Source organism: Balaenoptera acutorostrata, chromosome 3 (assembly GCF_949987535.1).
Source record: "Balaenoptera acutorostrata chromosome 3, mBalAcu1.1, whole genome shotgun sequence".
Taxonomy (NCBI): Eukaryota; Metazoa; Chordata; class Mammalia; order Artiodactyla; family Balaenopteridae; genus Balaenoptera; species Balaenoptera acutorostrata.
Window position 1 is genome coordinate 104226564 of NC_080066.1, and position 25924 is coordinate 104252487.

The 25924-nt window shown below is 44.6% G+C and overlaps 1 protein-coding gene across 3 annotated transcripts in view; it reads right to left on the reverse strand.

Annotated features, from left to right (window-relative positions):
- The window catches only part of TEP1 (telomerase associated protein 1), a 40773-nt gene extending 19424 nt beyond the window's left edge, over positions 1–21349 (reverse strand). For 2 of the 3 annotated variants that reach the window (XR_003623245.2, XM_028166064.2), the window contains exons 1-15: positions 21140–21349; positions 16398–17078; positions 13823–14005; positions 13411–13545; positions 12494–12655; positions 11922–12083; positions 11546–11620; positions 9901–10025; positions 9529–9686; positions 5794–5903; positions 5260–5350; positions 4846–5032; positions 1944–2112; positions 1298–1456; positions 764–841 (exon numbers count right to left, since the gene is read on the reverse strand). Coding sequence is in view for 2 of the 3 variants with exons in the window: in XM_028166064.2 (XP_028021865.2) it covers positions 764–841; positions 1298–1456; positions 1944–2112; positions 4846–5032; positions 5260–5350; positions 5794–5903; positions 9529–9686; positions 9901–10025; positions 11546–11620; positions 11922–12083; positions 12494–12655; positions 13411–13545; positions 13823–14005; positions 16398–17054 (2451 nt within the window). In the remaining variant the exon portion in view is untranslated. The remainder of the gene's footprint in view (positions 1–763; positions 842–1297; positions 1457–1943; positions 2113–4845; positions 5033–5259; positions 5351–5793; positions 5904–9528; positions 9687–9900; positions 10026–11545; positions 11621–11921; positions 12084–12493; positions 12656–13410; positions 13546–13822; positions 14006–16397; positions 17079–21139) is intronic. The other variant, XM_007180475.2, reaches the window with a different exon arrangement.
- Between the last annotated feature and the right edge of the window lie 4575 nt (positions 21350–25924).

The window sequence follows — 25924 nt, forward strand, 5'->3', positions numbered from 1 at the left end:
GGCAGGGGGATAATATGGGGTGGGGGGGGGAGGTACAAACTACTGGGTATAAGATAGCTCAAGGACGTATTGTACAACAGGCGGAATATAGTCAATATTTTGTAATAACTGTACATGGAAAGCAGCCTTAAAAATTGTATTAAAATTTTTTTAATTTTTAATAAAAATAATAAAAATTTAACATAAAGTGGAGTTTGGGGTGGGGCAGTGTGTAGCTGGTCATTCAGGCTGACAAGAGCTGACTGTCAAACTTTTAGGAATTCTGTGAGCCAGCTGTTAAACACGAACCGCCATTAAATATTAAATTGTATAAGCTTATAATTGAATAAATTTTTTTAAAAACAAAGGTAATAAATACTAAAAAATCATTACTTCCTAATTATTTTACTACATTTCACTATTATCTACTCTTGACCTTATTTACATTTACTTTATCTCTACTGTGGAAATACTATACAAACTGTGCTACTGAGTACCTCTGAGTACCTCTTCCCCACTCTGTGTTCACTGACAGCACGTTGGTAGCTTGAAATCAGCCATGGAAGGAGTATTTACATCATGGAAATTAGCAAATGCTATTAACCAAGACTTATTTTTCCAGATTGCTGGTTGTTAAATATTTACCAGCATGCCACTGAGTAGGGGGTTGCAGCCAGCAGGGTATTGTGCATAGCGTGCAAGGAAGCTTTGAGAAATGAGATACATCAGTGTGGAGGAAAATGTTGGGGAGGGGAGGGTTTCTCAGGGACTGGGCAGTACTCACAGGGACCCTTTGGGTAGCCAGGGACAGCAAGTACTTCCCAAAAGTAGGCAGGGACCATTCACACTTTCCATCCGACTCCTGAAGGAAAGAGACTCGTGTCGTGTGGTTGCATGGGAGATGATCATTAAACAACAAATACTATAGTCTGCTCAAGAAATCTTCAGAACTGAGGGAGTTCCCTGGTGGCGCAGTGGATTAAGATTCTGTGCTCCCCATGCAGGGGACCTGGGTTCCATCCCTGGTCAGGGAACTAGATCCCATTTGCATGCCGCAACTAAGAGTTCACATGCCACAACTAAGGAGCCTGTGTGCCGCAACTAAGGAGCTGGTGAGCTGCAACTAAGGGGCCCGGGAGCCACAACTAAGGAGCCCACCTGCCGCAACTAAGACCTGGTGCAACCAGATAAATAAATAAATATTTTTTAAAAAAAGAAAGAAAGAAATCTTCTAAACTGAGTATAACCAAGCCTTTCGTAGTCAGGCTATTCCCAGGCCTCTGTCTATTCACATATATTTGCACGGTGGGTGTCTGACCTGGACTTGAGCTTGGAGTTTGGTGGCAGTCTTCAGGATACCTTCCTCTGCCTTAATCACAGCAGTCTTCAAAGTGCCACTTCCACACAGCAAGAGATCCACCTGCTCTGTCCGTGTCATCATCATTGCAATCAACAGCAGCACATAGTTCAGAGGGGGCTGATTGGACAAGCATCAGGATAAAATAAGACTCCCCTATTTTAGAATCCACCTTTGCCCACCCAGCTCTAGAGGCCAAACGTCTCCACTGGTTGGGGAAAAGTGGACAAAATCCCCAGTTAAGATGGGGCAGCTTCAGCAGCCCAGGAAGAGTTGACCAGGTAGGAAGGTGGAGAAGGGCCAGGATCCCTGCCCAAATTCAACACTGGGATGTAAGGAGGTAAAAGTGACACATATTTTGGTGACAGAAATTTAGAGAGTATTAAGGACCAGCCAAATGTGAAAGGTTAGTGCTACGATCCACGAACATGCTTGAGATCACATTCTAGGAATTATCCCTAGGAACCAAGGTCTGATACTGGGAAGCAAATGCATGTCACTTATTTTAGTTCTGAGTGTTTGCCTGGGAGAACCAGGTCTGGGAACAGGACGCCTCTCAGGATCTCCAGCATCCTACCAACACCACCCCATCTTTTTATTCTTTTACCCCTTGTGGGTTGCTCTTGGGAAGGATCCTGTCTGCATCAGCATCTGTCAGATAGACCAAGAGGGTGCGGCCTGGCAGCGGGGGTAGGCTGTGTTTGACGGAGAGGTTCACAGCTGTCTCCAGGGCCTGTCGATACTGAGCCAGCATCGCACGGTCGTATTTCCACTGTCTGCAGGCAGGAAACAAACAGACAGGGGGGTCACTGTTTGCCACTTTGAGGCAGATGGGAAGATGAGAACTTGCCACTCAAGTATAAAGTCTTCACCCCCTCCACAGCCCATCTCCAATGTCAGTAGAGAAAACAGGGACAGAGCCTCCCTTGGCCCCCATTCTACAAGACTATCCTAATCCATTCTCATGGCAGGAGAGAAGTCATCTTAAGACCCATTCTCTGAAATCGCTTGCCATCAATCCATACTTACTTCATGAGGCAAGATTTAAGGCTACATGTTTTTACATTGTAATTTAAAGAACACATGCTAACTTCTTCCTCTAAAAAATGGCAATTAAAGGAGAAAGAATTGAACATTCATCCCACCTTTACAAGACAATCTCTATTTCAAAGTAACTAAATAGCTTTAGTTCATGAGGGAAGTTCTTTTTAGAGTTCCAGCTAATAAATATGGGAATGATAGAAAACCCCCATTCTGCAACTGCTAATGAAACAATTGATTCGGGCATAGACTATCAAGTGGATAAACCATTAACTTTACAGTGGAGAAATCAGGCTACCATAACCTAAAAGCACTGATCAATCATCAACACTATGAGTGGGACCACTAGGCTTCTGGTGCCTCCTGATCCTGTGTCCTACCAGGAGACAAAAATTCTGGTGGTCTTACTCATTGTGTACAAAGGATCACCTACGAAATATTCATGTAAGAAAAAAGTTAAATATGAATCTACTCAAGCTTTTAGAGATAATGCCCAGGGTCCACGAAATACAGAAACAAGTGAGATGACACTGGAGAAGTAGACAAATCTAGAATATGGGACATTCTGTGGGGCCCCCTGAACCTGATTTCCACAGCAAGTCAATGGCATGAAAACAATTAAAAGATTTTAAGAGATTTAAGTAAATCTGGGACTTCCCTGGTGGCACAGTGGTTAAGAAACCGCCTGCCAATGCAGGGGACACGGGTTCAAGCCCTGGTCCGGGAAGATCCCACATGCCACGGAGCAACTAAACCCGTGCGCCACAATTACTGAGCCTGCGCTCTAGAGCCCACGAGCCACAACTACTGGGCCCGCGAGCCACAACTACTGAAGCCCGCGTGCCTAGAGCCCATGCTCCACAACAAGAGAAGCCACCGCCATGAGAAGCCCATGCACTACAACCAAGAGTAGCCCCCGCTCGCCGCAACTAGAGAAAGCCTGTGTGTGGCAACAAAGACCCAATGCAGCCAAAAATAAAATTAATTAATTAATTTAAAAGAGATTTAAGTAAATCTTAATAACTACATGTAATGTGTGTATGCCTTGTTTGGATCCTGATTTGAATAAACCTGTGAAATGATACTTTTGAGACAACTGGGAAATTTGAATATAGACTAGGTAATAAACGATAATACCAAGGAATTATTTTCAGTTCCGTTAGGTATATTAATGACATTCTGATTATACAAGAAAATGTCTGTTTTAAGAGACACATGTGAAATATGGAGGGGTGAAATAAGATGTATCATATTATTTGGCATTTGTTTTTTTAAAACATCTTCAAAAAAAAAAGAAAAGAAGGGAAGAGAGGGATCAGGAAAGGAAGGCTGATAAAATCTAGATTTTCACTGAAAGTGGCTAACAGTTTCACGGGAGTCCATTATATTATTCTCATTACTTTTGTACATGTTTAAATTTTTTCATAGTTTTTTTAACCTAGAGAATCCAGCAGTCTCTACCAGTGCTATCCAGTAGAAATAAATTACAATTAATGAAATGAAATTAAATTGAAATTACACATGTAATGTAAGGTTTTCTAGCAGCCACATTTTAAAAAGTAGAAAGAAACAGGACACATTAATATTACATTTAATTTAGCCTTATATATATATTTTTTTCACTTCAACATGTAATTAATACAAAAATTACAAATGAGATATTTTACATCCTTTTTCACACTGCCCCGAAATCTAGCACACCTCAGTTCCCATTAGCCACATTTCAAGTGCTCAATAGCCACCTGTGGCTAGTGGCTACCAAACTGGCCAGCAAAGACATCCTGTTTGGACTGCATCCTCAGCTTAATTCTTTAATGGCCCCATGTTCTGCCACTGATTCACTGATTCAGGCGAGTCCTGGCCACTGAGTCCTACTAGAAGGTTAGATGAGCCCTGCATTTGTCTTGAATGAAAATGAATGAAGATACTGTGGATGCATCTAAAAGGACAGAGTGCTGGGACTTCATCAAGCTTACAGAACAGGTTTTACGCCTGACTTTGAGTCTGCTTGATGATAACTATCTTTACATGTGTCAAAAGAAAAAGGAAAGTGAATGGGTCAGAAAGTACACAGAGGAGAGAAACAAAAAGAAAAACAAACAGATATCACAGAGAAGAAAAAGAAAATGTGAACCAGAGCATAAGCAGAGAGGCACTATCATGTACTAATAGGACGGGAAGTGCTACACAGGCTGAAGGAGTCCACAGAAACCAATAAGGCAATCACAGATAATAGAGTGGAGGCCCAAACACAGATTTTGTTTCATGATCTTTCTACAGGACAATGTTAAAGACAAGGTTTGCTGTGCGAGAGAAGGCTGGAAACAGGCAAGTCTCAGCCATTGGGATGACTGACAAGCATGTCTTTGCAGAATAAAAGCTGGGTTTCCAGATGACTCCCAAGCCCTTTCAGGGTGCCTCTTGTTGCCCACCCTTTGCTCCCAGATAGCACACACTCACACACACACCTGGCCTTGTGTATTTTCAGCTTCTTCCGCTTGAGCTGCCCATATATCACGGGGATCATCATTGCTGCCCGAAGTTCCCGACGACTTGGTTTGCAAAACTGCCCCGAATAGGCATACTTCTTGCCATATCTTGTGTTTTTCATTATTATCTGCTTTATCAGTTTTGTGTTGGAAGGAAGTGGCAACTCTGGGTGGCGACAGGTAAGTATGTGAGTCAGGCAGCTTCTATTCCCTCATCTTGTCTTCCCATCAGTGCCTGTCCTGAGTCCTGATCCTGTGGGCTGGCCTGTGTCTGACCTCTGCCCACCCCATACCCTGAGACTGGAAGGCAAGAGGCTGAAAATACCAGTGCTGCTGTCTCATCTATCCTCAGGCATGAGAGACAAACAGGAGTTGGAAGAAGAGAGATAATACCGTTCTTTTTGAGTTGAGCCTCAAAGTCATTGATGGAATCATGAGCATTAAGGAATCTGAATGGAAACTGCCGACTGTTGATCACTGACTTCTGCAAAGCAAGAGAGGGGTCATGAGCAGAGGACCAGGAAGCATGGGGAGCATCAGAGGCTCCAGGGACCAGGAAGATGAGATAACCACTCTAGTAGATCTGTGGGAAGGTGAGGAAGACCAAAATAGACGTTAGATAAAGGTGGAGAAGAATAAAGAAAGATGTCATGCGAGAATACGAGGAAAGGAGAGGAAGTAACAGAAGGTTCCCTGTTTCTTTTATATCAGACTCCCTCTGAAGTTAGTTAAATCACAGAAATGATCTCAGAAAATAAAAAGGAAAGTTCTTATACTCTATACTAAAGGGATGATGAACCCCCAAACCTGTCTCCCTCAACCTATCTGAATCTCTGTATCTGTTTACAGCCCATATGGACAGAGCTTGGTGGCTATGACCTTCCCCAGCCACTAGGAGAAGGCTGGCTCCCTGCCCCTCACGCGTACAGCATGCTGGAGTCTCTGGAGCACAAGCTTGTGGTGGCGGGTGCTGATTCCAACCCGTAGCAGGTTGCACAGATTCCGAAGCATGGCCATGAAGGGAAGCTTCCCACTGTCTGTGGAAGGTAGGACATAGGGTGAGAAAAGCAAACAAAGGATGAGTGAGAGAGGTCAGAGACCAGAGCCATGCAGAATGTTCTGGTCGGAGCAAATGAGGTACGAACATATGCTCTATCCTACCCAAAATGTTTTAAAGGTCTGGAAAGATAACAACTGGGTTGCCTGGGCTTGGAGCACAACCTAATCAACACTGTTTATGGGATTAGCTATTTCAATAAACAACTTAGGGTATCACTTTTTCTGCTGGCTCCAGCCCTGAGATTGGGCTCAACAGGCAAAATACATTCTCTAATCCACAGTAATGATTTCCAAAGTTTTTAGATGGCTGAAAGAGAAACTTCCTAGTGTAATCTTATAAATTATATACACGTAGTACAATCATTAGTTAATATTTCAAGGCAGGATATACATTTAAAGTAAAGGTTCACCATTAACTGTAAGTGTAAATTGATATTTCAAATAGTCTTCTTGATAATTCTTAAGTTTTTTGGTCAATGTCTTGTATGAGCTGATTAAATAGTCATCATTTTTTATTTAAAGATAGGTGAGGGCTTCCCTGGTGGCGCAGTGGTTAAGAATCCGCCTGTCAATGCAGGGGACACGGGTTTGAGCCCTGGTCCGGGAAGATCCCAAATGCCGCGGAGCAACTAAGCCCGTGCGCCACAACTACTGAGCCTGCGCTCTAGAGCCTGCGAGCTACAACTACTGAAGCCCGTGCGCCTAGAGCCCGTGTTCCGCAACAAGAGAAGCCACCGCAATGAGAAGCCGCACACCGCAACAAAGGGTAGCCCCCGCTCACTGCAACTAGAGAAAGCCCGCGCGCAGCAACGAAGACCCAATGCAGCCAAAAATAAATATAAGTAAAATAAATAAATAAAATAAATTTAAAATTTTTTTAAGTAAATTAAAAAAATAAAGATAGGTGAAAAAGGGACTTCCCTGGCGGTTCAGTGGTTAAGACTCTGCACTTCCACTGCTGGGGGCACGGGTTCGATCCCTGGTCAGGGAACTAAGATCCCACATGCCACACGGTACAGCCAAAACAATTTTTTTAATTAAAAAAATAATAAAAGAAAAATAAAATAAAGATAGGTGAGAAAGATTCACCCTGAAGCAGAATTTCACTTCTGTCACTTTTTATTGTTCACTTGTCCCTGTGATATTAGTATTACCTTCAAGTCATAGTTTCTTTTTTTTTTTTTAATTATTTATTTATTTCTGGCTGCCTCAGGTCTTCATTGCTGCGTGCGAGCTTTCTCTAGTTGCGGCAAGCAGGGGCTGCTCTTCATTGCGGTGCACGGGCTTCTCATTGCAGTGGCTTCTCTTGTTGCAGAGCAGGGGTTCTAGGCATGCGGGCTTCTGTAGTTGTGGCACGCGGGCTCAGTAGTTGTGGCTCACGGGCCCTAGAGCGCAGGCTCAGTAGTTGTGGCGCACAGGCTTAGTTGCTCTGCGGCATGTGGGATCTTCCCAGACCAGGGACCGTACCCGTGTCCCCTGCATTGGCAGGCAGATTCTTATCCACTGCGCCACCAGGGAAGTCCCAAGTCATAGCTTCTTAATAATCTTTTTAAGGCTTATGTCAATTTTAGAGGGTTAGTTTGGTTAATACTGAATAATAATTCTAAATCCATTTACAATTCAGAGGTAAGCTGCAACAAGTCTCATTATGCAGAAACCAAAAAAGAGTGAGGGGGCTCCATCAATGCCCTTGTATTGTGGAACTCCTCCTCTTCCTCAATAAGCCTCAACTATCATACATGACACATAACCATGTAACATGAACTAAGTGACTACAGGGGTTCAATATGTATAGTAAACATTGGAAACATTCTTTCTTTTAGATAAAGGTCAACATAAATAGGAGGTGTGATATTTTTCCTGGCTACCACCCAGAGATGCATTCAGACTACATTACAGACCAGGCCTATTAGTCCCCACCCACATCCCAGGCACTAGCCCTACCATCAGCAGCTTTCATTGGGAAAGTGGTGGTACCTTTTTTAAGGTGATGTAAGTCTCATTTGAATTATAGCTAGAAAGCTTTAAGCCTGCTGGAAGTCCTGGGGTTCTCCGATCATAATACTTCTGATTTACAGACTGTGTAGAACAATTATGTTGTATACGCAATGTAAATGATGTGTGACAACTCATGAACTATTTCATCCTCTGTCAACTCATTAGTTTCGCTCAAATGTTGCTATGTATGAAAGATTTTCTAGATCACTTTGATAAGAAATTAAGTTCAATATCATATTTATTGACTAGATGAATAAATGAATGTTCATCCTACAGATTGAGAAATTCACTGATTTCATTCCAAATAATTCATTAATGAGTTGTTACTGAGCCTCTGGTTTCCAAAGAGGGATCTGTACATCTAATTATATTTTATCTTATATTTTATAGTTATATTTATTTATATTTATTTTCATATCTATATTTATATAATTATATGTTATATAGTTCCTAAAGTACATAATTGATTAGTACATGTATAAAAACTTTTTAAATATATATATACATATATGCTGGTGTATCCCAAAAATTGTTTCTGCAATAAATGATCTAGTGGTCTGGAGACCACTGGTTTAGATTATGGGCATTGGTCTCAACCAAGATAAATAGCACAGTTTTAATTTTCAGAGGCAGAGGGAGGGAAGGGGAGATGATGCATACTAGAATCACCAACACATGCTGACTGCCATCCAGGCTCCTTTATCCTTCTCTACCCAAAGTTGTATCAAACATTGCAGAATAAGTTGTCAAGCATGTGTGTGTGTGTGTGTGTGTGTGTGTGTGTGTGTGTGTGTGTGTGTGTGTGTGTGTGTGTGTGTGTGTGTGTGTTTTAATTCCCATGTGATTCTGATACATACAGCACCAGTGACAACCCCAAAGTGGGAGGAACGATAAGCAGTTAAGCTTTTTGGGCTGCCCTGCGTACAACCTATAAATGGCAGCTTACAGAGCAATAAAAGCCAACTTGGGCTTCTGAAGCTCCAACATATGAAGTCCACAAAACTCAAGCAGTCAAAAGGGCTACAGTCAGGTATTTTTCAACAGAAGGAAGTTGACTTCAAAGATGAAAGAGGACATAAAAGAAAAAGTGGAATAGGAAGATCCTTCTACAGTTAAAAATAAACTAGCAAAAAAACAGACAGAAAGAGAAGACTGAAAGTAACTTGGTCTTCCCCATTTGAATTCTTTTTATCAGTGTGGGCAAATTACCTAAAACATCCATGTCCTAAAAAATGGGTTTTGGTGGAGATTCCAGTATGCCACGTACTAGTCCTACCTTGTTTGGATGAGTTACACCGATATTGACACAAGTGAAATCAGATAGAAGGTATTGCTTTTGTCATGTGTTGATAAAGGCCTGTGTATCACCTAACCACGTCTGGAATTATGACCTACCTATGATGCCAGTGCTACTCAAAGCAGGTGCCACTGTTCACTTTGGTGTGGTCAATGGCAGACCTGATAAATCCAATCATTTTCAGTGATGGAACTGCCAAGTAAGAGAATAACTGCACCATGCCATGGAAAGCTTCTAGTCAGGGTCCAAAATGTAGAGGCATGAATGAGGAAGAGAGGAAAGGTGTGTGACGGTCAAGGTTACTCTACCGATGAGTTCCTCCCAGACGGAAGCTTTGTTCCCCCACAAGCTCAGCTCTCGCTCCCAGGTCTCTGGCTTAGCAAGCTTCATCCGCTTCCCGGCTCTGCTAGAATCCCAGGGCCCCGGGAGGCGACTTCGAGAAAAGGCCTGTAGGTTGGAGGGGTATCTGGAACAGAGGAGGAAAAACTTATGATCTCAAAGCCAGCTGAAAATAACTGAGAAAAGGAATGGTGAGTCAGTCAAAGCCAGTGAGTCACATTTAAGGCCAGGTCTGCCCAAACTAATGTTGCTGAGGTCCAACTACAGGGATTGGGGCCATGGGTGTTGAAGAATCAGGGCATTATCCGGATGGAGCGTGTGTTCAGGGTGCATCTTCTCACCTGCAGCCCAGCAGGGCCTGGACAAGCTGTGCAGGCTCATGGATGTGCAGTCTCTGTACCAACTTCTTCAGGGTGAAACTTGGCTCATTCTTTTTCTCTGACACTGCACTGCAGGTTGCCTCAAACTGTGGAAATATCCACAAGTCCCACAGGGGTCATTCAATCTATGACCATGGTCACTTTCTTCAGAAAACAAAAACCAAGACTATCCTATACCTATGGTAATTTCTTTCCCCAAAGTAGCTTTGGGCAAAGAATAGGAATAGAGGGCAAAACTCTCCAACAGCAAGAGCTTCTGTGATGAACATAATAGAGTAGGTCTATGGGGTCACCGTGTTTCATTTACACAAGGTTGAACTATCAATAGTTAACATGGGATGACTGGTTTGTGAAAAGCAAGATGGGGATTGAATAAACAGAAAACACCTTGTTCTTAGAGGGAGGGAGAGGGAAAAGCAGCTCTTATTTAAATCACTGAGACCTGGGGCTTCCCTGGTGGCACAGTGGTTAAGAATCCGCCTGCCAATGCAGGGTACACGGGTTCGAGCCCTGGTCCAGGAAGATGCCACATGCTGCAGAGCAACGAAGCCCGTGAGCCACAACTACTGAGCCCACGCACTGCAACTACTGAAGCCCACGCGCCTAGAGCCCGTGCTCCGCAACAAGAGAAGCCACCGCAATGAGAAGCCCGCGTACCGCAACAAAGAGTAGCCCCCGCTCGTTGCAACTAGAGAGAAGCCCGCGCGCAGCAACGAAGACCCAACGCGGCCAAAAATAAATAAATAAATAAATTTAAAAATAAATAAATAAGTAAATCACTGAGACCTGAAGCATGTAAATGGAGGCATCAGCACAATGTAGGCTGTGAGGAGTTAAAAAATGAAAGAAGCTGGCTTTCAGAATCTTCTATGTTAGAAGAGCTAAGTTTGGGTTGTATTAATAGGATGAAGAGAAAAGACCAATGGACCAACTGAGGATGTGTTTTCTTGTAATATTAATATATTTTCCTAAAAATCTATTTTAATGATGATGATGATGAAATCCTCACTTACTCAGTGCCAGGTATTGTCAGAAATACTTTAAATACAGTAACTGATTTAATCCTCACAAAAAACCCAATGAAGAAGGTACTGCTACTATCCCCATTTTATATGTGAGGAAAATGAGACAAGAGAGAATAAGCCATTCGGCCAAGGTCACATAGCCAGCAACTGGTGGGGGGGGGGGGGGCGGGGGGCAGGTGGGGAGATTGAAACCCAGATGGTCTGAATCCAGCTTCTATGCTCTTAACCGCTATGACCAGTGCCTTGTTATTAAAGTAGAAGAAAAAAACTTTGTTTGGTTTGTTTTTAAAACTTCCCATGGAAGGTGGATATTTCACAATGTTTTTAACTCACTTATCCAGCTGGATGTGCCACCTGTCAGTAAAGCATGACACCAAGGAGAGCAAAATGGAGATGAAAGGGGCCTTTTCCGGGGCTCCCAAAACCCCATAATCACAGCTGAGAATTATCCGGGTAGGACATTGGCATGTGCCTACCATACCCACTAACAGTATTTCTGGACCAGATGGAATTCCATTTCTAAATATTAGTTGAGAAAAGACTGCATGTGTACGTTTACAACCCCAGAACAAGGCACTCACCATCCTCTGTTCTTCTTGAAGAGGCCGAATGAACTTTGGCAAGTATTTCTGTGTCTCAGAAAATGGATGCTCCTTCTGTAGGGACAGGACAAGCCATTTCAAAAGGGGAAGTGGAGGGTGTCCCTAGAGAGACCCATTCCAATAGCCCTGAAGGCCCATCTCTACCACAAAGGAAACTGGCTGGGAAAGAGGCGGGCCCTGCCCTCTCTGCCCTCTGAGCTCTACCCAGCTCCTCTGCATTTCTCTGACTCCTTCTATTCCTGGTGGTAGAAACATGTCAGCTATTTAAGGAGGTCAGCGTGTTCCCTCACCCCTCTCACTTTCCGGGGGAAAAGGGCCTAGGGTGTGAATGACCAGGGTTGAGGCAGGGACTGACTGGAGGGCGGGGTGGCCGGCGGGGGCGCCTCTTGGCCCGGTGCTTCCGAGGGTTATACTTAGCCAGCTGGTACTCATCAAACTGGGCAAATTTGTCCGTCATCGCAGCACGCAGGCAGGCAGGCAGGGGCACCAGCCTGTCCTCCTCTTCTTCAGTCAGGCGCTGTCAGAGAGACGAGAAACCATCAGGAGCGAGACCCTCCAGAACAAAATGAGAGCACTTCCTGGGGTTAAGTGACAGCACAGGATAGGAAGTCCCCAGCCCCAGCTCTACAACGACAATTTCTGTGGTCCTGGACCTGAGGGCAGACTTCTCAGATTCTTATTCTCTTCGCTGTAAACACGAGGTCTGGAATAACACCAAGTTTTCTCAAACTCAGTCCAACCCTTCTCAATTATCTTTTCCCTGTTGGGCAACCCAGCCTGGTACCAGGAGAAGCTGTCCTGTCTGGGCACCAGGGTTGAGGACAGCTGAGGGCAGGCCAAAGTGTCTGAGAATTTTCTCCACAGATGCAGTGAGCAAAGGAGAGGGAACCAAGTGAGGGTCAAAAGTCAGGGAACTGAATGCCATACCTGGTAGAACCTGGCTACCTGGATCCAATCAGAAGGTAGCTGGACAATGGCACAGAAATACCGTCGCAGGTAGGGGCGGCAGACTGGCAAGAAGGCAGCAATGGCCAAGACTTCGTTGGCCACATCCCGGACATTCAGCTGCTGCCTGGCGTACAGAGATGCCTAGGGCACAGGGTAGGGAGCGCTGGCCTCTCAGCCACTTCTGCACAGCACCATGCCATAAATGAATTTGCTTATCTAATCAGCCTGCATAAAACCTTTCCTGAGCCCTCCATACTGTCTGTAAATATAAAATCCAAGCCTCTTGGCTTGGCATTCTACATCTTCCATGATCTAGCCCTTATTCACCAGTCTTCTCCTAAGTCTACTTATCCCAATTTAAGGGCCTTTAACCTTGTCCTTTCCTGCTTTGGAAGACCTCCCACCATCAATGTCTATCAAAAACTTACCCAGGGTTCAAACTGCTGATTTATCCTGCCATCTTCCAAAGCTTCATAGGAAACATTTTCCCTCTCTTTTCTGCTTCTGAAACATTCACTATCTACTACTCCATTTGCATTTATTTAATATTTGGGATCGTTTTTGCTTCGCTAATAATACCATACACTCCCTAAGAGCCAGATCCAAGTTTCGTTTTATCTGTTGGTATAACCCTCAAGGCCTAGCATTGTGTACTTACCCTGTGTACCTACTAAATAAAACAAACCCTAGGATACACTTTCTCAATCCTATCTTCCCCCACTCCTCAGAGAACCCTAGGGACTGGGCCTCAGGCTCACCCAGAGATCCTACCACCTTCCTAAGTAAAGTTCCTTCAGCCCCTAGTATAAAGCCGCTCACCATCCCCCTCACACACCACAACCAAACTCCCTTCCTCCTAACTTCCCACTCCCATCCCCTCTTTCATGTCACAATACCTTGAGTATAAATTCAGGCTCCAAGGGGGCAAGTTCACTACAGGCTTTGAGGAGGAAAGCCTGGGTAGAGTAAGCTGCATCATTTGTGTTTACATTTGACACCAGAGTAGAACACAGAAAGCTCATTAGAACCATCTGGGAATTGGGAAAGAGAGGGAAGAAAGGAGAAAAGAGGTAATAAGGACCAACTTAAGCATCCACTCAGGCCAACTTCCAAAGACAGAGAGAATGAACCCAGATTCGGGCAGATGTTTGTCCGGCTGAGGGGTCAGAAAAGGGGATTAGGAAGTAAGAAACCAGAGTTCCTTCCCCTTCCATCTGTGGAGGGGACCAGCCTTTGGTGACCACTCCACCCACCTTCGCTATGCCCTCCCCTCCACTGTCAACCTCTCCCCAGCTCTGGGACTTTTACCTTCTTTTCCTGAAGGGCCTGGTCAGTAGGCTCAGGATGAGAGCCAGAGTCCCCAGGGGTGAGCTTCAGGGTCAGCTCTTCCACGTCCTCCTCCTCTCCCAAGCTTAGACTATAAAAAGGCATTTGAGCATCTGCCCATTCCTTGTCTTCTGGCTTTTTCTCTCCAGAAGACGACCATCGCCCCTGGGGATAGTGAGAGTTATTAATCCCATCACTCACCCACAGCCCCTCATACAAGAGAGAGATCTGAAAGCAGCATCCAGGGCTAGGAAGAGTCCACATCTACCTTCTAGCACCTAAACTCTTCTCCCCTCACACCCCAGCATGGATCTGTCCAGTCTGACAAGAGTGATCTCTCAGTATCACACACACGCCCTTTCCCAAATCAACATTCTGAGCCTTTGCTCAGATGCTTCATGATCTTCCGGCTGCTTTCATCTCCTTATTGATGTCACAGCTTAGGAGCCTGGGGCCCTTCACAACACACCTCCCAAGAGGCTATTAAGGTATTTTAGAGTCAGAAGAAAAAGCGCCAAGTCCCAGATCAATCGCCCAGCAATCGTGAGCTTACCCTCTGAGCCTCAGCCTCCTCATTCCCTGCCACCTACCTGATGGGGCTGTTACAAGATTAAATGGGGTCATGTATGTATGACTCTTTGCAAATTGCAAAGCCCTAAATAAATGTAAGATGGCAGTAGCTGTAATCCTGACAATGACCCTATGAAGTGGATTTTCATTGATCTCATCTTAAAGGTGAGGAAATTAAAGCTTCAAAAGGTTAAGAGTCTTTGGGTAGTATAGGCATTTTCACAGTATTGATTCTTCCAATCCAAGAACATGGTATGTCTCTCCATCTGTTTGTGCTGTCTTTGATTTCTTTCATCAGTATCCTATAGTTTTCTGAGTACAGGTCTTTTGTCTCCTTAGGTAGGTTTATTCCTAGGTATTTTAATCTTTTTGTTGCAGTGGTAAATGAGACTGTTTCCCTAATTTCTCCTTCTGATCTTTCGTTGTTAGTGTATAGGAATGCAAGAGATTCCTGCGTATTAATTTTGTATCCTGGGACTTTACCAAATTCACTGATAAGCTCTAGTAGTTTTCTGGTGGCCTCTTTAGGATTTTCTATGTATAATATCATGTCATCTGCCAACAGTGACAGTTTTACTTCTTCTTTTCCAATCTGGATTCCTTTTCTTTTTCTTCTCTGACTGCCATGGCTAGGACTTCCAAAACTATGTTGAATAATAGTGGCGAGAGTGGACCACTCTGGAGAAGATGTGGAGAAGAGGGAACCCTCCTACACTGTTGGTGGGAATGTAAATTGATACAGCCAATATGGAAAACAGGAAACTAAAAAATATTAATAGAACTACCATATGACCCAACAATCCCACTCCTGGGCATATACCCAGAGAAAACCATAATTCAAAAAAATACATGCACCCTAATGTTCATTGCAGCACTATTTACAATAGCCAGGACATGGAAGTAACCAAAATGTCCATCAACAGAGGAATGGATAAAGAAGATGTGGTACATATATACAATAGAATATTACTCAGGCATTAAAAGGAACAAAATAGTGCCATTTGCAGAGACATGGATAGACCTAGAGACTGTCATACAGAGTGAAGTAAGTCAGAAAGAGAAAACCAAATATCATGTGGTGTCGCTAATGTGTGGAGTCTAGAAGGATGGTACAGATGAACTTATTTGCAAGCCAGAGGTAAAGACTCAGATGTGGAGAACAGACTTGTGTATGCCAGAGAGGGGGAAGGGGAGGTGGGATGAATTGGGAGATTGGGATTGACATATATACACTATTATATATAAAATAGATGACTAATGAGAACCTACTGTACAGCACAGGGAACTCTACTTAATACTCTGTGGTGACCTAAATGGGAAGGAAATCTAAAAAAGAGGGGATGTGTATATACGCGTTAACTGGTTCACTCTGTTGTACAGCAGAGGCTAACACAACATCGTGGAGCAACTATACTCCAATAAAAATTAATTTAGAAAAAAAAAAAAAAAGGTTAAGAGTCTTGCCCGAGGTTGAGTGGCTTATAATTGGCAAAAATGGTAGAGGGCTCAGATTTGCCTTTCCCTCGGTCCAAACCTCAAGTCTACATAGAAGGAATGTGTGTTTGTCTACCAATCCTGACCTGTATACTAAACGTGCTTATATAGATGTGTACAAGTGGACGTGTGTCTGCACATGCACACACAGGGAAGTGGTACTGTAGTTGTTTCTCATGCCTTGTAAGATCTCAAAAGCACTTGATTGACTCTGCTAGTGCAATAGTATATCAGCTCTCCTCCCAAGCAGAGGCTTTCCAAGGACAAAACCTACTTATGCTCTATTGTCCAGAGTCTCTGCACTAGATAAGCAATAAGAGTAATGATGCTCATGAAGACAGCCCTCGGGTAAAAGACGCCTCAGGAAGAGGCTCTGAGGAAAGAAGGTACACAGACACAGAGCAGCACAGAGGGACACTGTGGCACTGAAAGCTAGTGACTAGACATTCTAACAGACATGGCTGCAGTGAAGACAACTGTTTGGAGCTATTACCAAAGCTGCTTCCTGAGCTCTCTCTGTGGCAGAGATGGTTTTCAAGACCCTGGGGCAAGTCAGAAGGCCTAGACCCTCAGAGAAGCACTGAGCCCTTGAGGCTGGAGGCTCAGAGAGCAGGTGGTTGCTGGCACTCAGGCTGCACAGGTCAGATTGCACCATGTGAGGTATCTGGAGACTCTGGGTTAAGGGGCTGGTGGACACAGTGCTCTTCAGAATGGGGAGTGTGGCCAGGCACCGGTTCTCCAAGGAGAGGATGTCTGAGTGGGCAGACACATGCCCATGTGGTTTCTCCAAGGTCTTCAGGTCAGGGAGTGTGGCCAGGCACCGGTTCTCCAAGGAGAGGATGTCTGAGTGGGTAGACACATGCCCATGTGGTTTCTCCAAGGTCTTCAGGTCAGGGAGTGTGGCCAGGCACCGGTTCTCCAAGGAGAGGATGTCTGAGTGGGCAGACACATGCCCATGTGGTTTCTCCAAGGTCTTCAGGTCAGCGAGTGTGGCCAGGCACCGGTTCTCCAAGGAGAGGATGTCTGAGTGGGTAGACCCATGTCCATGTGGTTTCTCCAAAGTCTTCAGGTCAGGAAGTGTGCCCAGGCACTGGTTCTCCAAGGAGAGGATGTCCAGGTGGGTAGACACATGCCCATGGAGTTTCTCCATGGCTGGAGCCCAACCAGTATATGCCTAGAAGGAGAGAAAGACAGGTGATGAGCAGCTGGCTGTATTGGGAGTACATGCGTACTGGGACTAAATCTTTCCCATAGTCCTCCTGGTAATGCCAGTGACCTGAAGGCAGAAAACAACCAATATTTGTTTTTCCAGGACTGGGTTCATTCCAAGGATGTATACAGGGAGTATTCTAAGGGAAAGGAGTAGGGAAAAGGTAAGGTAGAAGCTTAAGAGTAAGGAAGTTTAAAAAACAAAAAAAGGAACTTCCCTAGTGGTCCAGTGGGTAAGACTCCACGTTCCCACTGCAGGGGGCCTGGGTTCCATCCCTGGTTGGGGAACTAGATTCCGCATTCGTGCCGCAACTAAGAGTTCACATGCCGCAACTAAGAGTCCACATGCTGCAACTAAAAGATCCTGCGTGCCGCAACGAAGACCCGGCCCAGCCAAAAATAAATAAATAAATAAATAAATAAAAAGTAAGAGCTGGAAAGGAAAGGAACATGTCTTCACATGAAGGGGTAAAGGAGAACCCCCAGGGCTATCAGTATGATCCCAACTTAGCACAGGAGCCATACTCGTAATCTGGACTCTGGATTCTTAGCTCCAGAAAAACAAACATTTTGATCAAGTTGTCTATACTCACCACCTCAACTTCCTTGCCTCCTACTCACTCTTTTTTTTTTTTTTTTTTTAAGGATTTTCTTATTTATTTATTTATTTATTTATTTATTTATTTATTTTTGGCTGTGTTGGGTCTTCGGTTCGTGCGAGGGCTTTCTCCAGTTGCGGCAAGCGGGGGCCACTCTTCATCGTGGTGCGGGGACCGCTCTTCATCGCGGTGCGCGGGCCTTTCTCTATCGCGGCCCCTCCCGTCACGGGGCACAGGCTCCAGACGCGCAGGCTCAGCAATTGTGGCTCACGGGCCCAGCTGCTCCGTGGCATGTGGGATCTTCCCAGACCAGGGCTCGAACCCGTGTCCCCTGCATTAGCAGGCAGATTCTCAACCACTGCGCCACCAGGGAAGCCCCTCCTACTCACTCTTAACCAACTAAATGGGATTCTTTTTCCACTATTCCTCCAAGGCTGTCCTCTTAGGTAACTAATGGAATTCTTCTTACTATAAGAATAGACATATCTTGGAGCTTACCTTACTTCATCTCTCAAGTGGAATATGACCCTGTGATCACTGTCTCACTGAAACTCTCTCCCTTTGACTTCCACGGTGCTGTCCTGGTTTTCCTCTTAAACCCTAATCACAGCTTCTTGGGGGGTTCTTTCTCTACTCTTCCTTGAATGTTGATGCTGCTTAGAGCTCTTTTCTAACGCTTCTATATACTTTCCCAGGGTGGTCTCACCTACTCTGTTGCTCCACATAACACTGCTATGCTGGCAACTCACATAATTGTTCCTTGACCTAGATCTCATCTGAGCTTCATACTCATTTATCCATTCCCCTGTTGGACATCTCCACTTGGATGACTCAAAGGTACCCAAAACTCCATAGATCCCAAATGTATCATCTTTCTACCTCTTCTCCAAATCCATTCCCCCTCATTGCCCCCTATGCTTACAAGGGTTTGGTATAAAATAGGCTTGAGTTCGAATCCTGATGGGACCTTGGGCTAGTTCCTTAAACTCTCTGTGCCGCGGTTTCATCACCTACAAAACTGAAATAAATGCCTACCTCATAGAGTTGTATAGGAATAAATAAGAAAAAATATATCAAGCACTTAGAGTTAGTAAGTGTGCAATAAGTGGAAGCTATTATTATTTATTATTGTTATCATCCAATAAATTACCAAATCCTATTGATTCTACTCCCTCAATGTCTCCCAGATCTATCCAATTCTCTCTGTTCTGCCTGCCACCGTCATCGCTGAAACCCTCCAATCCACGTGGCACACAGTATGTAGATCTGCCTAAAGGAGCTCCCAATACATACCCCAGCCACCATGTACAACACCTTGTTTATTTCATCATAATAAAAATTTATCTTGTTAGCCGATTTGCCTACTTGTTCACGGTTTCTCCTTAATAAAATAAAACTCCCTGAGGGTCAGGGCTCCTGTGTCTTGTTCACCTCTGCATGCCCAGCATCACACACATAACCTGGCTTCTGATCTCCCAGCCTCACCTCTTACTGCTACTCCCATCTAACGTTAAACTTGAACCATACAAATTGTTTTCAGCTTATGAATTGCCAAGGTATCTCTTGACTCTGGACTTTGCATAGGCTGAGGCCTAGAACATTCTTCCTTCTACCAAGACCAACCCCCTTCCCCAGCCCCTCCTTTACTAGGCCAAATTCTACTTCCCTCTCACTCTGAAGGCCTCAGTTTAATAGTCAGTTCCTCCAAGGAGCCTCAGGTGACACCCAGCCCCCAGTCTGGTACAGGTGGTCCTTCTATGTTCCCACACTGTACTTCCTCTAGCATAGAACACATCCTCTATATCATAATTGCCTGTTCATTTGTCTTTCATCCCCCCAGACTATAAGTTCCTGAGCACAGAGACTCTTTAGCCTTGTTCACCATTGTTGCAACAATGTCTAGTCAGTGGGATTCAGAAGCTTTTGAGAATCTGGTGAAAGCCATGGAGCTTTTTCACAGAAAAACATGAGTATATACTACTTTGCATTCAATTTTCAGGGAGCACACCCATGGATCTCCTAGAATCTCCACTAACTGCAAATTAAGAACCTCTGCCTGAGAGGATGCTTGAATTTATATCATTAGGAATGTACATACTCTCTTATTTGGACAAATGCTTATCTCCTATTTACATTTATGTATTTTAGGAATAAGTATGTTGTTAAGTCAATTGCTTAATCCTTAATATGCAAGAGCTTACGGACAGGAATGTAGAATACTTCCAAGAAGACTTGAATGGACTGACAATCCAGAACCAGAAAGGACAATGGATATCTCACTGGACATCAGTGCAGGCAAAGTGCATCAAGAATGATGGCCTATATAGGCCTGTACGTTTCCCGCATGTCTTTGCACTATATAAGCCCCCAGCGAAAGGACTGGGGAATCTCAGAATCGACTCAAGATTTTCAAAAGAATGAGTCTCATAACAAAAATTAAGTTAACAGGGCTTCCCTGGTGGCAGAGAGGCTAAGGATCCGCCTGCCAATGCAGGGGACACGGGTTCGAGCCCTGGTCTGGGAAGATCCCACGTGCCACGGAGCAACCAAGCCCGTGTGCCACAACTAAGCCCGTGTGCCACAACTACTGAGCCTGCGCTCTAGAGCCCACGTGCCACAACTACTGAAACCCATGTGCCTAGAGCCCATGCTCCGCAACAAGAGAAGCCACTGCAAGGAGAAGCCCGTGCACCGCAACAAAGAGTAGCCCCCGCTCGCTGCAACTAGAGAAAGCCCTCGTGCAGCAACAAAGATCCAACTCAGCCAAAAATAAATAAATTTTTAAAAAAGAAAAAAAAATTAAGTTAACAGAAAAATAGTTACATGTTTTTCACACCCTGGTGTTTGTGAAGGGAGATTCAGCTGACCTACAAATGAAAAGTAAAAGTCTCTACAAATTAAAATTAAAAATCCCCATCTCTAATTCCATTCTCCAGGGATAACCACTGCTAAGTTTTATATGAAGAGTTTCAGACACTTTCTATGCATATACAAATAAATGTATAGGTCTGTACCTTCCCTTCCCCCATATCCAGCACCACCCCCCTTTTTGTTTTGTTTTGTTTCGTTTTCCACAAAGAGGATCATACTTTAGACACTATTCTGCACTTAGTATGCCTTGGAGACCTTGCCGTGTTAACACATTAATAGCCACCACACTTTTAAGTTGGCTGTGTGACAGCCTACCCTGCTTAAGCACAGCCCGGGTTTCCGTTCCAAGCAGCACACAGAGAGCAAGGAAGAGCGACCCATTCTCACTTGGTCTCTTCCACCTTCTTCCTGCGTCCTTCTATCCCCGGGCCCTCCCTTTCCCTCATCCTTCCCACTCCCCCTTTCACACACCACACCCGCTCCCGGAGCTGCCGGAGGTGCAGGGCCGAGGCACCCCTCCCGGCGCCCGCCCCGCCGAGTCCCGGGAGGTCACTACCTGGCCGCGCTAGGCCTTCCCCACCGGCCCCGGCGGCCGAGCCCACGCGTAGACCCGGGGCCAGGGCCAGCTGCTGCCGGCGCTCGACCGTCCCCGGAGCCACCCGGGCCTGGAGCAGCTGGCTGTCACGCGGGGCCGCTCGGTCCTCAGCAGCAGGAAAAGTACCAAGCTCCCAACTCCGCGGCTGGGTGGAGTGGAAGCCGGAGGTGGGGCCGGGCCGGGAGCGGGGAGGAGACGGCGCGCCGCCGCAGACGCGGGGCGGGGCTGTCGCGGCCCGCGGGGAGGAGAGATGCGCGGCTGGCGACGCCTCTGCAGAGAGGGCTTTGCAGCCTTTTCTGGGGCCAGAGGTTAGTCCCACTCCCTCCCGCCGCTTTTCCCCTCCCTCCCCACTTCCTCGTCCTCTTTTCTCCTGTCCCTCAGGTTTCCTCTTGTACCAAATTCCGCTCTTTTGCTAAATTTCCTGTCTTTTGTAATATCTTCCAACAGCATTTCTTGAAAAAGATTTTGGCATGTTGGCTGCCGATCTGGACACCTTTTGTCCTGGTATCAAATAGTATAGTGGGACTCTTAATTCATGCGAAAGTTACTTGGTGAAAATAGAAATAAAAGGAGACGGAAAGCCTAAAGCAATGGCCTGTAACCGGGTGTAAATATCAAATAATTAAGGCAGAGTGAACTCAGAGCAGCTTATGTCCATCTGGGATAGGTCTCTGGACAAAGAATTTTTTGGAGCCATCCTGAATGGCTAATGAGGAACTGTTTTCAGAAAGTGGGACCAGGCTCAGGAAAGGGACAAGTGACCTTTAGGATGGTAATGCTGGTGCTGTTTCATAAAGAGCAGGGCCAAACAGATATTAGCAGGAGAAACATGCTTACCTCATGTAAGACAGATGATCTGTCTTCTGGAAAATATCCCTTTCCTAAGGATAGCGGGTACCTGCATTCTCAGGTAACAGCTGAAGCTTCAGCTCAGAATCAGGGACATCCTTTATTCTCAATTTGTTGAGCCAGATCCCACCTAACGTCCTTAGATGCCTCTCTTACCACCTACCCCATTAGTCCCTACACTCTTTTTGTAAGAAATATTTTTCTGTCCCCTTTATGATCCTGAACTACAACTTATAAATAATGTATTTTAGCATCACACTGGTGGTACAGGAAGAATAGCAACTGGTGACCATTGCTTCCTGGTTGACTAGGAGGATCTAGAGTGTCCTTTCTGGTTAGCTGCAAGAGCAAAGAAATTCAAAGCCAGCACATTGGAACCATTGGAACAATTGGAAATCTTTTTTAAAAATCCGCAAACCCAGGCCACACCCCAGACTGATTAAATCACAATCTTCAGAGGAGGACCCGGGCATTAGAAGTTTTTGAAACTCCCCAGATAATACTAATGTGCAGACAAGTTTGGGAATCTCTGCCCTAGGGTCTTGCTAATCAAGGTATGGGCTGTGGACCAGCAACATCAGCATCACCTTGTTAGAAATGCAGATATTCGGGCTTCCCTGGTGGCGCAGTGGTTGAGAATCCGCCTGCCAATGCAGGGCACACGGGTTCGAGCCCTGGTCTGGGAAGATCCCACATGCCGCGGAGCAACTAGGCCCGTGAGCCACAGCTACTGAGCCTGCGCGTCTGGAGCTTGTGCTCCGCAACAAGAGAGGCCGCGAAAGTGAGAGGCCTGCACACCGCGATGAAGAGTGGCCCTGGCTCTCCGCAACTGGAGAAAGCCCTCGTACAGAAACGAAGACCCAACACAGCCAAAAAATAATAATAATTAATTAATTAATAAGAAATGCAGACTCTCAGGCCCCACCTCAGACCTACTGAATCAGAATCTGTAATTTCACAAGATTCCCAGATTATTCCCACTTACATTAAACTTTGAGAAGCACTGATCTAGACAGGTGGAGTGGGGTCTGGAGTCTGCATTTTCAAGCCCTAGGGGCCAGGCCCGGCAATTTGTATTTTACAAGCTCTCCAGGCAATTTTGATACATGCTAAAGGTTAAGAACCCCTGATTAAAACTAGGGTTGTTGCTCACCCCCCTTGAAAATTTCTGATTTGGTAGGTTTAGGATAGGACCTGAGAATCTGCATTTCTAGGAAACTCTTGGGTATTGGGGATTCTGACCTCTGATCCAGGAACCACATTTTGAAAATCACCAGTCTAGAATGATTCTCTAGGCAGAGGGACAGTAACTGACTGATCTCTAAAGGATATTTCAGTTGGATTTTGAGACAGCCAGATGAACTGTCTCTGCCTTGCAACAGAGGAGATCTCTCAAATCACAAGATGTTACAAAGTCCAAACTCAGCTTTTCTTTTCAGTGGACAGTGCTAAATGCACCCTGTATTATTTGTTCCTTTGAGTGCTGCTTTTCTAAACTAGCCACTCCCTTGAGTTGAAGCAATCTTTCTTCAGATTACTCTCATTCTGCCAACTGAACAACTACCAGAGCTGAGGAAGCACTCCATTCCCCACTGGGTTAACTTTCATAGAGCTTATTTCCAGGTTCTTAGAGGATGACTCACTTTCTCCTCCATAGACAGCCTACACCCATAATTGTTGATCAATGGTATTAAGCTGCAATATCCAACTGATGAGTGCAGTGTCCAGACTTACTACTTTCTGGGGTGAAGTTGTGCCATCTCCTCAGCCCTTAGAAGCCCCTTTATTAAGGACCCTCCCACGTATTAAAATTGCTCACCTTTAGACATACAGATGGCCAACAAGCACATGAAAGGATGCGCAACATCGCTAGTTATTAGAGAAATGCAAGTCAAAACTACAATGAGGTACCACCTCACACGGGTCAGAATGGCCATCGTCAAAAAGTCTACAAATAATAAATGCTGGAGAGGGTGTGGAGAAAAGGGAACCCTCCTACACTGTTGGTGGGAGTGTAAGTTGGTGCAGCCACTATGGAGAACAGTATGGAGGTTCCTTAAAAAACTAAAAATAGAACTACCATATGATCCGGCAATCTCACTCCTGGACATACATCCAGAAAAGATGAAAACTCTAATTTGACAAGATACATGTACACGTATATTCATAGCAGCACTGTTCACAATAGCCAAGACATGGAAACAACCTAAATGTCCACCCACATATGAGTGAATAAAGAAGATGTGATTGAGATATATATATATATTATATAAAATGGAATACTACTCAGCCATAAAAAAAGAATGAAATATTGCCATTTGCAGCAACATGTATGGACCTAGAGATGATTATACTAAGTGAAGTAAGTCAGAGACAAGTAATATATGATATTGCTTATATGTGGAATCTAAAAAAAAAAAATACAAATCAACTTATTTACAAAATAGAAACAGACCCACTCTCCGCAACTGGAGAAAGCCCTCGTACAGAAACAAAACAAACTTCGAAAACAAACTTATGCTTACCAAAGGGGAAAGGGGTGGGGGGATAAATTAGGAGTATGAGATTAACAGGTCCACACCACTATATATAAAATAGATAAACAGCAAGGATTTACTGTATAGCACAGGGAAATATATTCAGTATCTTGTAACAATCTATAATAGAAAAGAATCTGAAGTTGTACACCTGAAATTGTACATCAATTGTAGTTAAATTTTTAAAATTTCTCACCTCTTCTAGTCAATTTTTTTGCACACTTCTTATCCTCCCCCATTTTGGGTCAATCTTATTGCACACTTTTTATCCTCCCCCATTTTGAGTCAATAAATATCTGTTAAGCACCTATGAAGTGCAAAGACAGTATGTAAAATGTATAAAACGTGCCTTCTTCTCAAGGCTTCACGGTCTCATAAAGGAGACAGACATATGCAGGAGACACAATAATACAAGGCAAATTATGAGAAGTGTTATATTCTACTAAGGAACAAACTCAGGATTCTGTGGAGGAGGGACCGTGAGCAACTTCCTGGAGGGAGTAGACTTTGAACTGGGAAGGGTAGCTCTCTGATAAGAAGCTGAGAGGGCAGTGAGTGCCTGGGGATTATAAAGACCCTTGGTTTCACCAGATTTTTCTTTTCCCTTTTGTGAATATTTACCTTTAGATTCACAGCTTGTGCTTCTATTCAGTCTATCCACTGCCAGCTTCAAAGAATCACCCAAGCAGTGATTTATGGACAGGCACCTATTCGGTTGCACTTGGCATCCCAGAGGAGCTTCAGATTCTTTTCCATTATAGATTGTTAAAAGATATTAATACCCTTTAACTGCTCCCACTCATAGAGTCTAAGTATGAGTTTCGTGAATAAAGCCTACCACTCCATGGAGGTGAATCTACATTGGAGATGTGGCATAATAAAGACAGCAGGCTTGGAAGTCCTTCTACCTGTGTTTAAATACATGCTCAACATTTATAAACTGTGTGACCTTTGGTGAGTAAATTCACTCCTCTAAGGTTCAGTTTTCCTGTCTGTAAAATGGGGATAATAATAGCATCCACTTTTTATGGGTTGTTTGGCATTTAAATGAGATAATGCATGTAAAGCAGTTAACGCACTGCCTGGCATATAGCAAGCACTTAAACAATGTTAGCTATATTCTAAAATTTTTTTTTTATTTTTGGCTGTGTTGGATCTTCGTTGCTGCGTGCGGGCTTTCTCTAGTTGCAGAGGTGCACGGGCTTCTCATTGCGGTGGCTTTTCTTGTTGTGGAGCACGGTCTCTAGGTGCATAGGCTCAGTAGTTGTGGTGGCTCGAGGGATCTAGAGCGCAGGCTCAGTAGTTGTGGCACACTGGCTTAGGTGCTCCACGGCCTGTGGGATCTTCCCAGACCAGGGCT